General features: G+C 39.1%; 1 protein-coding gene across 1 annotated transcript; it reads left to right on the top strand.

The window, feature by feature from the left end:
• The first annotated feature begins 297 nt into the window (after window positions 1-297).
• Window positions 298-15,002, top strand: MMP27 (matrix metallopeptidase 27). The gene is made up of 10 exons (XM_050757451.1): window positions 298-409; window positions 1,245-1,483; window positions 2,903-3,051; window positions 3,140-3,268; window positions 9,433-9,594; window positions 9,777-9,897; window positions 11,173-11,303; window positions 12,432-12,591; window positions 13,466-13,569; window positions 14,502-15,002. Exons 1-10 carry the CDS (start codon window positions 308-310, stop codon window positions 14,744-14,746), a joined length of 1,542 nt encoding a protein of 513 aa, XP_050613408.1. The 5' UTR covers window positions 298-307; the 3' UTR covers window positions 14,747-15,002.
• The last annotated feature ends 438 nt before the right edge of the window (window positions 15,003-15,440 follow it).

Below are 15,440 nucleotides of genomic sequence, written 5' to 3'. Positions count from 1 at the left end.
AGATTGCCCTCAAAAGAAAACTTTGCAAGGAAAAAAATAACGTGGAGGCTCACTTCCCAGTCTATTCAATTCAGTAATAAGCACTAACTGTGTTTACTAAATAACTGCAGACCAAGATTACAAAATCAGCTCAGTCAAAAAAAAAAAAAAAAAAAAAAAAAAAAAAAAGCAAATCATGACACACTTTATGGCAAGTGTCCTTTTCTGTTATTAATTAAATGATGATACAAGCCAATTCATGCCACGTCTCACTATTATTTTCTAAATTCTCTGCTAACAGAACCGGCTTCAGCTGAGAAAGAGAGGAATGAAGCACCTTCTGCTTCTATTTTTGTTCTTTATAACATTTTCTTCTGCATTTCCTACAGTCCGGATGATGGAAAATGAAGAAAACATGCAACTGGCTCAGGTATTGTCTTAATAAATGATATCGATGACTATTGATATGAAGCTTATTTTATTGATTCTTTTGGGACTTAAAAAGAAAACACATTCCTGCAAAAGAGTCCTGAACTTTTTTGTGAGAAGGAGCTGCTTTTCATTTGTCTAGCTCTAAGGATATCAAGAAATTGTGTTGGGGTGGGGGCTGGGCCAGGGAGGGGGAAAGGATCTGCTATAACTTTTGGCAATGGTCACAAATGAAGGGATGTTCAGTGAGAGGAGAAAGGAGAGAGCCCTGCAAGGCATGGAGATCGCTATAGAAGCATTACAAGACTACCAGGTGGACCCAGTCTACAATTTGGAGCCCTAATCCCTATTTGTATGAAAATAATACATTGCTTTACAGATTCCCTCTAAAAATCAGTTCAGTTAACTTTTTATATTTGGTTAAACCAAATAGATGTGCACAGTGGATAACCACTTATTTCTTCTAGAATTTGTTTCAAAGAAACACTAAAATGAAAGTAACAGCAAAAATATGTAAGATATGTCATCATTTAACAGATAGACGAAGCTTCATTCTCTTCTGTGGAAGTTTCTGAGCCATGTACTTTGGCTAATTCTGGGCACTCGTAAGTCAACCAAGTCTTGGAAATTGAAAGAGCTGGGTGACTTACTATTTTACTCTTTGTGTCCTTCTTTCCTCCTTCACTCCTCTCTTTCTCTCATTACTTCTTTTTCTTTCCCCCCTCTTCCTATTGCCAAAAGAAATTTTAGGCATTTTTGCTTTATCCTGAGATGGAGATTTGCTCTCCTGTAGTCTGTGTCTCTTTTTTTTTTTTTTTTTTTATCTTTTTGGTCAGGCATATCTCAACCAGTTCTACTCTCTTGAAATAGAAGGGAATCATCTTGTTCAAAGCAAGAACAGGAGTCTCATAGATGACAAAATTCGGGAAATGCAAGCATTTTTTGGATTGACAGTGACTGGAAAACTGGACTCAAACACCCTTGAGATCATGAAGACACCCAGGTGTGGGGTGCCTGATGTGGGCCAGTATGGCTACACCCTCCCTGGGTGGAGAAAATACAACCTTACCTACAGGTAATGCTTCTGTCAGCTTATTTCCACCTAATCCAAAGGAACATAAAGATAATTTCCGAGGAACAGAATAATATTCATTCATTTGACTGAGCACTTCCTGTGTGCACAGCACATCATAGGCTCCATTTACGGTATCTTCCCAACAAACCTGTGCTATAGGCTCTGCTGCTACCGCCACCTTAAATACAGAGAAACTGAAACAAAAGTTTATTTACCATGGCTGAGGTTACACAGCTGTTACTGGCTCCAGCAGACATGCTCTCATCTCTAGCCTCTGCCACCATCATATAAGCTCTGAACAAATGCTATCATCTGACTGCAGATACTTGACAGCATGGATAAAGGGTGCTGAAGAGAAAATGGGGAGATCCTGGAACACAACCAGTTTATGTCAGAGACATGTGTGTGTGAGAGAGATAGTTGCCAAATCTCAGATGAGCCCCCCAGAGCAAAGTAAGGTGTTTCCCTCAGACATCTCAAGGAAAAGGGGGCTGGCTGACTCATCGGCAGGAAGAGGAGGCGGTACGCCCTCGATCTGAGACAGAGGCAGTCACCTTGACCACCACTCTAGAGCCTTTCTTTCATCTTACTGAGTGCTAGGACTTGAGATAAAAATGAGTTTAGCAAGATAGGGAACATAAACAAGAGAAAGATCTTTTCCTGAGCAATTCTTGTGGTTCTCATGTAAGATTCTTCATATACGGACTGGGAGCAGTGGCTCATGCCTGTAATCCCAGCACTTTGGGAGGCAGAGGTGGACAGATCACCTGAGGTCAGGAGTTTGAGACCAGCCTGGCCAACATGGCAAAACCCCATCTCTACTAAAAAATACAAAAATTAGCCGGGCGTGGTGGCTTTCATCTGTAGTCCCAGCTACTCAGGAGGCTGAGGTATGAGAATCACTTGAGCCTGGGAGGCAGAGGTTGCAGTGAGCCGAGGTCACGCCACTGCACTACACCCTGGGGGATAGAGTGAGACTCTGTCTCAAAAGAAAAAAAAAAAAAAAAGATTCTTAATATATGATACATGCACAAGACTAATTTCCAAAAGCCATTCCAAAAAATGATTCTCAATTCTTTTTAAGAATGTCTTTATAATACTTTCATATACAAGCCAACACGTACATGAGATTAATGCTATCGCAGGATGTGATCTTAGGGAAGTCATTTAACCTCTTTGAGCCTCCTTTGTTGAAGTGTTATAATACTACTGATTCATAGGGAAGATAAAGGAATTTAATTGTATAGTATATGTAACAGTATTTCATTTAAATAAAGTGCTATGCAACTATAAGATAATTGCACCACACCAAAGTTACTGCAGCACATTATTGATAAGCTAGAAATGTTTTTTGTAGTTATGTGTGTATATTCATCAATGAATAAACCAGAAATTGACATATTTTTGTTAATTTTTAAGAATAATAAACTACACTCCGGATATGGCACGAACTGCTGTGGATGAGGCTATACAAGAAGGTTTAGAAGTGTGGAGCAAAGTTACTCCACTACAATTCACCAAGATTTCAAAGGGGATTGCAGACATCATGATTGCCTTTAGGACTCGAGGTAAGGTTTTCAACAGAGAGCAAAGCTATTTTCATCTCTGGAGATTTGAGGAAACTGATCTTTTTTCCTCCAATAAATTGTGTCTCAGTCCATGGTCGGTGTCCTCGCTATTTTGATGGTCCCCTGGGAGTGCTTGGCCATGCCTTTCCTCCTGGTCCGGGTCTGGGTGGTGACACTCATTTTGATGAGGATGAAAACTGGACCAAGGATGGAGCAGGTGAGTCTAATTTTCTTTATGAACAAAATTTTATTATTCTAAAGAATCCCTGAAAAGAATAGTTTTGTAACTAGCTGCTTTTTAACTCTAAAGTTCCCAATGTCCCCACAATTTTCCATATTCCAAGATGACATTGATGGAAGTGTTCAATACACCCTCATAAATTTGCTAATTCTATTATGATCAGAGCATTCTTCATTACTCATACATTCATCCATACACCCATAATGTCCGAGGGGCCACTGTGTGCCTAGAACTATACAAGGTGTCCTCTGGACCCCAAAGTTGTACTGGAAAAGTGTAAGCCTTCAGAGGTTCATGATCCTGTGTGGTACACAAGGCCAGCCCACATACCTGCCATATAAGGCAGAAGATGTTTTGTGTTGTACCAGTGGTAGAAGTCATCAGTCGCTTGAGGATTGAAAGAAGACTCTAGGGAGGTGGTAATTTTGAGTTAGCAGTTAAAGGACAGTGTATGGATTCATAGCCCATAGAGGCTCTATTTCAAAGCATGAACTTCCTCTTCTAACTCTTGCCCAGCTACAAAGGAATCAGACCTTAATGCTTATATTTGACTTATTTCTTCAAACCAAGTAAGTTTATTTTTCTCAATGGGCCTGCCTAGCATTCGAGGTGTTTTACTACTGTTCTGACAAAAATATCAAACTATACTATATTAACAGGTAGCAGTGTATGCCTCAAACAAAAGAGCAAGCTCATTAGATTTTTGGGCCCCCCATTCTTTTTTTCTGTCATTGGCAATAGTCACCTTGGGTCTGGTGTCTAGCTTCCAGAGTCATAGGAAAGCACAGGTTATAGTGGTCCTGATGGATAGTATACAAGGATACAGGTCATTCCTGACCATGTATCTCCAGATAATCGGTCTAGGTCAGCTTTGCACTTTCTGTGAAACTGAAAGCCTGTGACACAAAATGGTCCATGGCTACTCACTGCTCAGTCAGAACAGGTGATGCAACTGTTCTTCCAAGTGCCAGTGAAAAGGGCGAAAGTCAGTACTGGCTGAGGTTCAGGCAGCAGCATGCAAAATCCGGGATTGGCTGCTGCCATTGCCACATGACTTACCATCACAAGCAGACAAGAAATTGAAGGAGGTAAGATAACATTGTCACCCAAGCAAGAGAGGAGAGGAATGAACCAAGTCTGTTGTGTATCTTCTGCTGAGACATGTTTCAATATTTGTTTGGTACTAGTCTGAAGACACTGCGGAAATATTTCATCAAACAGTTATAGGAAATATCCTAGCACTTGCCAAAATCAGAATGATTCCCCTTGCTCAGCCAGGCTTTACTTTCATATCTAGAGGCAGAAATCAAAGATTTCACTATCCTTTTGTCTCTTAAATCCAATACTAAGTAGCAGTTACTCTTACCCATACTGCTTTAAGCCCTCTGCCAAGGGGGATGTGTGGGGTAAGTTATTTTTTTTTTAAGTCCAATGTATCTGGGTTCCACATTGGTAAGGCTTGTTTGAGCAAGGCGGGAGATAAATACAGTCCTCAACCAAGTTCTGGGTGGGCAACTAGGCAGCAGTTCCAAAAAGGATTGTCTTCTGACTACTTTATTACATTCACTCAGAGTAGAAATTGTGGGCCCTCTGTGATCCAATTGTATAACTCTTAGTTCACTGACATTAAAGGGGAAAATATCTTCTTGCTCTCCAATGGAAACAAAAAACATCAAGCAAACATAATCTCCAATAAAATTGTAATTTTAAAAATAGGAAATTCAGCAATAGCCCATATGATCACCTCTTTCATTGCAATTTGGAGGCTCTGTTCTATGAAAGGGTGGCAAAAGTCTTGGTGTAACTTGCTTAAGAGCAACAGACACAGCATCTGCCAATGACGCCATTAGGCTGCTTCCTCGGGGTCACTGCATGGGGATGTCAGAGGACTTTAAGCACATACAGAGATTTTGATTTTCCTGAGAGTCTCTCAAAGCAAAGCCAGTGCCAAGCTTATTGTGAGTGTGTGTGTGGCAGACACGTGTGTACCAAACAACTAAACAGGCCTTGCAGACTGCTACAGATGCTGCTACAGTGTTGGGAAGAAGAAAAAGCAAGTTTGTAGCTTGGCAGACACTGGTTCCTTTCAGGGCTTCCCATTTACCAGCTGAGGGACCTGGGGCAAGTCAAGTAATTTTCTTACTCTCTATTTCTTTGCATGTAAAATAATAATGATGCTCTTCTTTTAGGAGGGTGAAATAAATTACCCTTGCCCTAACTAGGTTAGTAAAGGTGAAAACACCTTTCAGAGCAGTTGTCCATAGTGAACACTCAGAAATGCTTGACATTAAAGATTCTGTTGACAATTATTAGTATCGATGATGATAATGAAAACTAGGGTGGAATTACATTCTAGATATAAGAAAAAATATTTACAAAGTTATGAATGTATAATGCACAAATTTATCTATTTAGTCACGTCTCCATGAGACAGAGAGTTTTGTCATCTTTTTCCTACAGTGTCATATGGCCGGTAACAGTGTTGGCACATGAGAAATACTCTACAAATCATTGGTAAAGTCACTCAACGATCATTTATTGAACATCCACTATGACTCAGGCTCTGTCATAGAAATGAAATATACCCTAGTATATAAGACACAGAAGCTGCCCTCCAGGGATTTACAGTCTAAGGGACACGCAGACAATTAAATGGCAACTAAAATCAGCAGTATCAGTACTGAGATAAAGGAAACTATGGCAAAGTAATAGGTCCACACAGAAGAAATTCCAATCCAGACCCACAGGTCAGCAAAGGAAGCTATGTCAAACCTGAGAACTGGAGGCTCAGCAGGAACTAAGAAGACAAAGTAGGGTAAAGAGGGTGAATAGGAGTTTTCTGAACAGAATAGGTCTATCCAGCATAAGGAATGGATTTGTAGAAGACAAGGCTAAAATGGCAAATAGGATTCAGATTGCAGAGGGTCTTGAAAGCCAGAATAAAGGTCTGGACTTCATTTAAAGAACCTGAGTTTGAATTATTTTTCCCAATATTCATTTTTCCAGTTCCTTGTCCAAAAGCACACACAGTGACATAGCCAGCCAGGCAAGGGGCAGCAGCAAAGACAAGAGCAGAGAAGTGTCAAAGACCGTGACATAATTCTTTGCCCTTTTATGTTTGCTTAGTGCAAACATCACTTGGCAAGTTTCCATCAGGGAAGCTGAGGCTTCCCTTAGGCTCCATACACTTAGTTGCAAATCGAGGGATGGACTTTTTTTGTTTGTTTGTTTTATTTATTTATTTATCATTTATTTATTATTTATTTAGTTTTTGAGACCAGGTCTAACTCTGTCGCCCAGGCTGGAGTGCAGTGGAACAATCTCAGCTCGCTGCAACCTATGCCTCTCGGACTCAAGCAATTCTCCTACCTCAGCCTCCCAAATAGCTGGGGACCACAGGCACAGGCCACCTCACCCAGCTATTTTTTTTTTCTTTAGTAGAGATGGGGTTTCTCCTTTTTGCCCAGGCTGCTCTTGAACCCCTGAGCTCAAGGTATCCACCCACCTTGGCCTCCCAAGGTGCTGGGATTAGAGGAGTGAACCACCATGCCAGGCCCAAGGGAGCGGTCTTCTATACTTAGAGCCTTACAGACTAGTGGGAGAGGCAGACAAAGACAAAGGCAATTCTAACATGCCTAGTAAGACTTCTGGAAAGGTCACGATGGTCATGTCTAGGAAGCACATCTAACCATTTTTTCATTCAGACAACACCTGGACATCCACTCATCATTATTAAGCAGTCACAGTCTCTAGGTATAAAAGATAATTAAGACATGGTTCCTGTACCCAGGGTGACAGAAATAAACAATGCAGCCCTTACGGGCTATGACAGAATCAAGTGCTGAGTCTGTGGAAGCCGGAGCCGTGCATTTAACTCAACCTGGATAAGAGCTGGAGGGATAAGGGTTACATGAAGGAAATGACTTTAGAGGGAAGTCCTGGGGAATAAATAGGGTAGTTAAGCCAAGAGAAAGTAGAAGAGATATATTCTTAGCAAAGAGATGAAGGTATGAAGACGTAGAGATTAGAAAGAACCTGGCACAGAAGAAAAATGTCAGCGATTTAATATAGTTAGCTCGCGGAATACGAAAATAAAATATGAGGCTGAAAAAAGGCAGGGACTAGACTGTGGAGGGTCATGTGAAGGTGTTTGGACTTTATCCTATAGCCAAAACGGAACCTCTGAAGAATAAAAGTAGGAGCAACATGATCACATATAGTATAGTCTAGCAACAACCCCAAACTGGTGACTTCTATTTTTAAAAAAATATTATCCATTTCTGAGACACCAGTTTCAAGCCATTTGCTTACCCTAGGCTATATTTTTCCATGATGTGACTAATACCAATTAAAGTCATGTGCCATTTAATCATATTTCAGTCAACTATGGACTATGTATGTGACAGTGGTCCCATTCGATTATGATGGAGCTGAAAATTTCCTGACACCTAGTGATGTCATAGCACAACACATTACTCACATGTTTGTGGTGATGCTAATATGAACAAACCTACTGTACTGCCAGTCATATAAAAGTTCAGCACATACAATTGTGTGAAGTACATAATACTTGATATTAAACAACCATGTTACTGGTTTATGTATTTAATGTACTATACCTTTTCTGGTTATTTTAGAATATACTCCTACTTGTAAAAAAAAAAAAAAGAAAGAAAGAGAGAGAGAAAGAAAAAGAAAGAAAGAAAGAAAGAAAGAAAGAGAAGAGAGAGAGAGAGAAGAAAGAAAGAAAGAAAGAAAGAAAGAAAGAAAGAAAGAAAGAAAGAAAGAAAGAAAGAAAGAAAGAAAGAAAGAAGGAAGGAAGGAAGGAAGGAAGGAAGGAAGGAAGGAAGGAAGGAAGGAAGGAAGGAAGGAAGGAAGGAAGGAAGGAAGGAAGAGAGAAGAAAGAAAGAAAAAAAAAACAGGTAACTATAAAACAGCCTCAGGTAGGCCCTTCAGGAGGGCTTCCAGAAGAAGTCATTGTTACCATAGGAGATGACAGCTCCATGCATGTTATTGTCCCTGAGGACTTTCCAGTGGGACAAGATATGGAGGTGGAAGACAGTAATACAGATGATCCTGATTGAAGGAAGGAAATATTTTTGTAGAGCTATACAACAAGTTTGTGTTTTAAGCTAAGTCACAAAAATGTCCAAAATTTTAAAAATGTAAAAGTTTAGGCCGGACGTGGTGGCTCACACCTGTAATCCCAGCAGTTTGAAAGACCAAGCTGGAGGATTGCTTTAGCCCAGGAGTTCAAGATCAGCGTGGGCAACACAGTGAGACCCCCATCTCTACAAAAACAAATAAGAAAATTAGCTGGACATGGTGGCATGCACCTGTAGTCCCGGCTGCTCAGGAGGCTGAGGCAGGAGGAATGCCTGAGCCTAGGAGTTTGAGGCTGCAGTGAGCTATGATCACACCACTCCAGCCTGGGCAACAGAGCAAGACCCTGCCTCAAAAAAAAAAAATTACAAAGTAAAAAAGTTACAGTAAGCAAAGGTTATTATTGAAGAAAAAAAATTTTTTTAATTTGGTGTAGCTTAAGTGTCCAGTGTTTATACAGTCTACATAATGCCCTAGGCTTTCACATTCACTCACCACTCACTCACTCACTGACTCACCCAGAGCAACTTCCAGTCCTGCAAGCTCCATTCATGGTAAGTGTCCTACATAGCTGTACTATTTTTTTATCTTTTATACCATATTTTTACTGTACCTTCCCCATATTCAGATATGTTTAGATAGACAAATACTTCCCATTGCGCTAAATAATTGCTTACCATTGTGCTAGGATTACCTATAATATTCAGTACAGTAATGTGCAATACAGGTTTGTAACCTGGGAGCAAGAGGCTATACCATGTAACCTTGGTGTGTAGTGCGCTGTGCCATCTAGGTTTGTGTAAGTGCACCTATAATGTTTGCACAATGATGCATTTCTCAGAACATATCCCCATCATTAAGCAACACATGACTTTATTAGTATTGAAATATTTCCCAGATAAATGGTGGTACATATGAGAATTATCTGCTATATAGCAAGCCTTTATTTCATTCCCCTTAGTTACTTTCCAATCTTAGATGCAACCATTCTCTTTTTGATTAAGTCATGTGCTCATGTTTTCCCTGTTGTTATCAAGGATTCAACTTGTTTCTTGTGGCTGCTCATGAATTTGGTCATGCACTGGGGCTGTCTCACTCCAATGATCAAACAGCCTTGATGTTCCCAAATTATGTCTCCCTGGATCCCAGAAAATACCCACTTTCTCAGGATGATATCAATGGAATCCAATCCATCTATGGTGAGCAAAATTATAAATCTCAATATATGTGAACTAAATAGGAAGCTTTGCAGAAAGGAAGTTAAGAAAATCACTTCTTGAAATATTATCATGAAGCAAATATCCACTTACGTAAGACCCTTGTGTAGGCGTATTTCTTCATACCCTCTTAATTCATTGTGGTATTTTTTTTCTCATCAAAGGAGGTCTGCCTAAGGTACCTGCTAAGCCAAAGGAACCCACTATATCCCATGCCTGTGACCCTGACTTGACTTTTGATGCTATCACCACTTTCCGCAGAGAAGTAATGTTCTTTAAAGGCAGGTAAACTCATTTCCCTAAACACCTCAACTTCCTATGAAGATTTTTCTTTTCAAGGGATTTGAGGATAATGAGGTAGTCACAGAGCTAGTGAAAATGTGTGCCTTTTATCTTCATTTTATAACTGAACATACTGTTTGAATGCTTTACCATATGCGTGTGTCTTGTAGTTGTTTGATAAATTTTTAAAAGTCTTTAAGGAATTTTAAAAATTGCCATTGCATAAGAAGGGGAAATAGAGTCTACTTTCAGGGACTTCTTGGCCAGAAGAGTCCACCAATCCCAGTGGCCTACTGCAGCCAACTTACACTCCATTACAGGAGCCTATTGTTACATTTTCAGGAATTTTGCAAACCAGTTCACATCACATAGGCAGCTTGAAACTGGCCATGGTTGGAGTATTTACGTCTGAAAATCAGCAAATGATTAAAGTCATGTCTTCTTCCCACCTGGAGAGCCAGTTGTTAAATACGGGTCAGCACTTTACTGAACATTTCTTAAAGTTGCATCAATAAAGTGTTAGCTGTAGTGGGAAATCCCTTCTCTCACTAAAATTTATTGAACTTAAGTTGCAGCATGATGTGTCAGTTATGTAGACCATGACCATATTTTTATAGCAAAATATCAAGACATACACCATTGACAAAGATACAGGGGCAAAAGGAAAGAATATTTGAAATTGGACTCCTTTCACCCATGAATGTATCATGTTACGATCCATGCTATCACCACCATTCTCTGATCAGCAGAGGCCGAGAGGCTACCCATCATGAATGTCAGAGAGGAGTGGCGTGTATGTGGAGGAAAATGGAATATAAGGACTTTTAACGTCTCATTCATAGACTCGGAATTTTGCAGCCAGAAGGGAAATACTGAGGAAATGTTTTGGCTCATCAATGATTACATTTCTTCATTCCAGCAAACATCTGCTTCAAAAAGTTCTCCTTAGGAATGCTTGGTGTTGGCTTAGAATGTTGGGTGTTGCTGCTTTGGCAAAAACAAAACCATTGTGCATTCGGAACTCAGAATAAGAATTCCATGAAGAGTTTGCCACTCTATGGACCCAAGAGAGTGGGCACAAAGGCATGTCCTGAACTTGGGAGTCCCAAACTGAACTGAACTCACAACCACCTAAATTTGCTGAGGAAAATTATGCTAATTATCTCAGTTATTTGAGGAAGATACCAACCAATTAGATAAAAGGCAAGCCTAAGATTGCAAAGTTTTCATTGATATGGAAATAGGCTGCATGAGTAAAGTGTTTTTTGTTTAACACAGGCACCTATGGAGGATCTATTATGATATCACGGATGTTGAGTTTGAATTAATTGCTTCATTCTGGCCATCTCTGCCAGCTGATCTGCAAGCTGCATATGAGAACCCCAGAGATAAGATTCTGGTTTTCAAAGGTAACCTTGCCCATCCTGATTCCTCTTCTCCCTCTGGCTGCCTGAACTAACCAATGGGTATTTTGGTGTAAGAAATAAAATCTTCATGCCTGAGCCAACACGTAGGGCTTTTGCCCTCATCTTAGGTTCCTGTCATAAAGAATATAACAAACTAGGATTCTCTGTGGCTGTGAAGATAAACACAATCTTAGCTGCACAGGGACTAAAATAAACCTGTGTGATAAGAACTAAAAAAGTCTCTTTTTCTGCCAAATAAAGGTAATTAATCTCTCTTTAATGTTCACTTTCTGCTAAAGTTGCCAGATTTGGCAAATAAAAATATAGGACACTATAAATTTCAGATAAACAACAAATAATTTTTTGGTGTATGTATATATCCCTTAAAATATTTTGTATTTATTTATACCCAAAGTTAGTCACTGTTCACTTGAAATTCAAATTTAACTGACTTGCATCAATATTGATAAATGTCATCCACTGCCTTCATTATTCACTTTAAGAACACTATGGGCTGGGTGTGGCGACTCATGCCTGTAACCCCAGCACTTTGAGAGGCTGAGGCGGGTGGATCGCTTGAGCCCAGGAGTTCAAGACGAGACTGAGAATCATGGTGAAACCCCATCCTACAAACCCCATCTCTACTTTAATTTGAAATTCAAATTAACTATTTAATCTAGCAACCCCACTTTTTATATGATGTTATCAGATTACTAGCCTTTGAGAGCACTTGGAGGCTGAAACTTAGGAGAACATGTCCAAACATACTTCATTTTAAAAATTTCAATTGACACATAATAATTGTACATATTTATGGGGTACAATATATTGTTTTAATACATATATGCATTGCTTAGTTGATTGTTTTGACAGTTAGCCAATTAAAAGCAATCAATACAATGAAACCAATTGACAAAGGTATACACACTATTGACTTTTACCGGTATATTTATTTGTGTAATATAAACAATGTGAGCAGCTAAAGACAGTGGTAAGAATGAATGTGGACATAAGATTATTAAATCTCTAAGCACTGAAGCTAAAAGGAACTAGGCATCTAATTATTTTTACATTTCTTAAGTTATCTATTTCTCCCTCTAGAAAATAAATAATCACTCTCTCTCTTAATAGATGAAAACTTCTGGATGATCAGAGGATATGCTGTCTTGCCAGATTATCCCAAATCCATTCATACATTAGGTTTTCCAGGACGTGTGAAGAAAGTAGATGCAGCCGTCTGTGATAAGACCACAAGAAAAACCTACTTCTTTGTGGGCATTTGGTGCTGGAGGTAAGTTTATAGACGATTGACTCTTTGTTTTATTATGGAAAAAAATATTCACAGTAGCATCACTTTGACACAGACAAAAATAAAATGAATCCATAATACTTTCTATTATTTATTTATTTATTTATTTTTTGAGATAGAGTCTTGCCCTGTCTCCCAGGCTAGAGTGCAGTGCTGCAATCTCTGCTCACTGCAGCCTCAACCTCCCGCATTCAAGCGATCCTCCTGCCTCAGCACCCCCCAAGTAACTGGGTCTACAGGCATGTGCCACCACACCTGGCTAATTTTTGTACTTTTTGTAGAGATGGGGTTTCATCATGATTCTCAGTCTGGTCTCGAACTCCTGGGCTCAAGCAATCCACCCGCCTCGGCCTCTCAGAATGCTGGGATTACAGGCATGGGTCGCCACGCGCAGCCTATAGTCTTCTTAAAGTGAATAATGAAGGCAGAGAATGACATTTATCAAGCCGAAAGAGATCTCAATGAGTCTAATGACTTTCCTTCAACTTAAAAACTAAAGATAAGATAAAATAAAAAGTTGATGACCCCAACCAAATTGCCAATGACACAAACATATCTAGTGAAAATTTTTGAACGCTCCAAGCTCAGCCTTCAATCTGATGTAACAATTCCTCTGAATAGCATCAATCTAACAAATGTTGTGGCCTTTTTCCCTGATCATTTCTTGTTTAGAAGATTCTATAAGTGATTCAACCAAACATAATCTTTACTATATTTTTATTATAGATCCAATTAGTTTTCCTCTACTAGGCCTATGTATTCCCCACATCCCTGCTTGACTCTAAGTTGAGCAGTAGACAAATTAAGCTCCCCAAACCAAAGATCCTCTGGTATCCTTTCATATCCTTATATGCAGGTTTGATGAAATGACCCAAACCATGGACAAAGGGTTCCCGCAGAGGGTGGTAAAACACTTTCCTGGAATCAGTATCCGTGTTGATGCTGCTTTCCAGTACAAAGGTAAGCATGGATGTCTCACTTATTGGGATACTTGTGAGACTGTGTTGACTGTGAAAAAAGACAGCACAAAAACTTAAATGTTTCTATTTTAATGCAATTTTGCTACTCTTAAGTATATACAATAATAAACATTAACCTGACAAGCATTATGACAAACTGAATTTATAAATCCTGAATTATACTCTCTGTTATACCATCTCAAATCTAGGTAAAAAGTACCAAATCCATTTTACTCATCATTGATAAGTAAAGATACCCCCTAAAGTATACAAAGTAAGCACATGAACAAAACAATGATTCTCAAACTTTAATGTATGTAGCTTAATGTACATAGCTTGGGGTTTGTGTGTGAAACAAAGTATTTGAGGCAGAATTGTGAGTGATACCTAGGAACCTGTAGTTTTAAAAGAACCTCAGGCAATGTAATGCATACAATCCAGCAACTCTATCATCAAAGACAATGACCTAGACCTAGACTGTGGAGTAATCAGATGTCTAGAAATATTTTTGAGTGACATGATCTATTACTACAATGAAACTAACACAGAACCTCGTAACCTAAAGCAGAGCAAAGTAGAACAGCTCTAAGAAAACGAGGATATAGAGACCAAGGCCACATCCACAGGGGCCTTCTCCCCTTCACTGAGACACTTTGTTGAAGCCTAGTTTGAGAACCTCTGGCATAGACTGCAGTCTGGCTAGAAAGGTAAAAAGTCCCTTTAAACTCACACTTTATAACATTGACTTCCTCCTTAGGGAAATAAAAACGATAGGATTTCCCACATGACAGTAGAAAACTAAAATGTATGTATGTGATTCCACAAATGTCTTTGCTCTCCATAACGTTATTTTTTTCCAAGTTTATAAAATTTAAAAGTATGGAAGTATTACATAGTTATGAAAGATAACTAATCCTGATTCTCTGTCTCTAGGATTCTTCTATTTCAGCCGTGGATCAAAGCAATTTGAATATGACATTAAGACAAAGAATATTACCCGAATCATGAGAACTAATACTTGGTTTCAATGCAAAGAACCATTAAACTCATCATTTGGTTTTGATATCAACAAGGAAAAAGCACATTCAGGAGGCGTAAAGATATCGCATCATAAGAGTTTAAGCTTGTTTATTTTAAGTATTGTTCATGTGCTGAAAAACACTTCTATTGATCAATAAATTCATAGACCTAAAATAAACCTCAACAGGTCTTTTAATATAAATTCTGCTTCCAAATAGAATAGAACCATTCTTTAACAAGTTGCTAGTCCTAGTTCTAAATATCCAAATTCAACAGCCATTTTGAGCTGCCTGATTCTTTTAATAGGAAGTTATTATGTAGAAACAAAAATCTGTGACTGTACCTTAAGCCTATTTCATGCTTTGTGGACTTGGAGAAGACATGTCTTACAACTAAATACTAAAACATTTATTAAACCAATCTTTAGCATTCTATTTTGTCTGGACCTTTGGAGTTTAAGAGCCCCAATAAACTATAGTCCTCATCCCTATGCATGTTCTGAATCCATCAATCAAATAAGTTACTCCACCTCCCAAAGAGAAGGGTGACAGCCTGGATAGATGCAGGATGAGTTACGTTAGAGGTGATTCTCTGACAAGTAAGGAACTAGCAGAAGTAGGAGAGAAGTGTTCCCATAGCCTGACAAACATTGACCAATGCAGTTAAACATTCCTTAGGGAATACAAAATTAAGTTTTCTACACACTGATTTCAGCCACAACAGACACATGAAAAAATGCTCATCATCACTGGCCATCAGAGAAATGCAAATCAAAACCACAATGAGATACCATCTCACACCAGTTAGAATGGCGATCATTAAAAAGTCAGGAAACAACAGGTGCTGGAGAGG

The sequence above is a fragment of the Macaca thibetana genome, chromosome 14, assembly GCF_024542745.1.
Source record: "Macaca thibetana thibetana isolate TM-01 chromosome 14, ASM2454274v1, whole genome shotgun sequence".
Lineage (NCBI taxonomy): Eukaryota > Metazoa > Chordata > Mammalia > Primates > Cercopithecidae > Macaca > Macaca thibetana.
The sequence above is the reverse complement of the archived record's forward strand: the minus strand, read 5'-3'. Positions and strand labels throughout refer to the sequence as shown.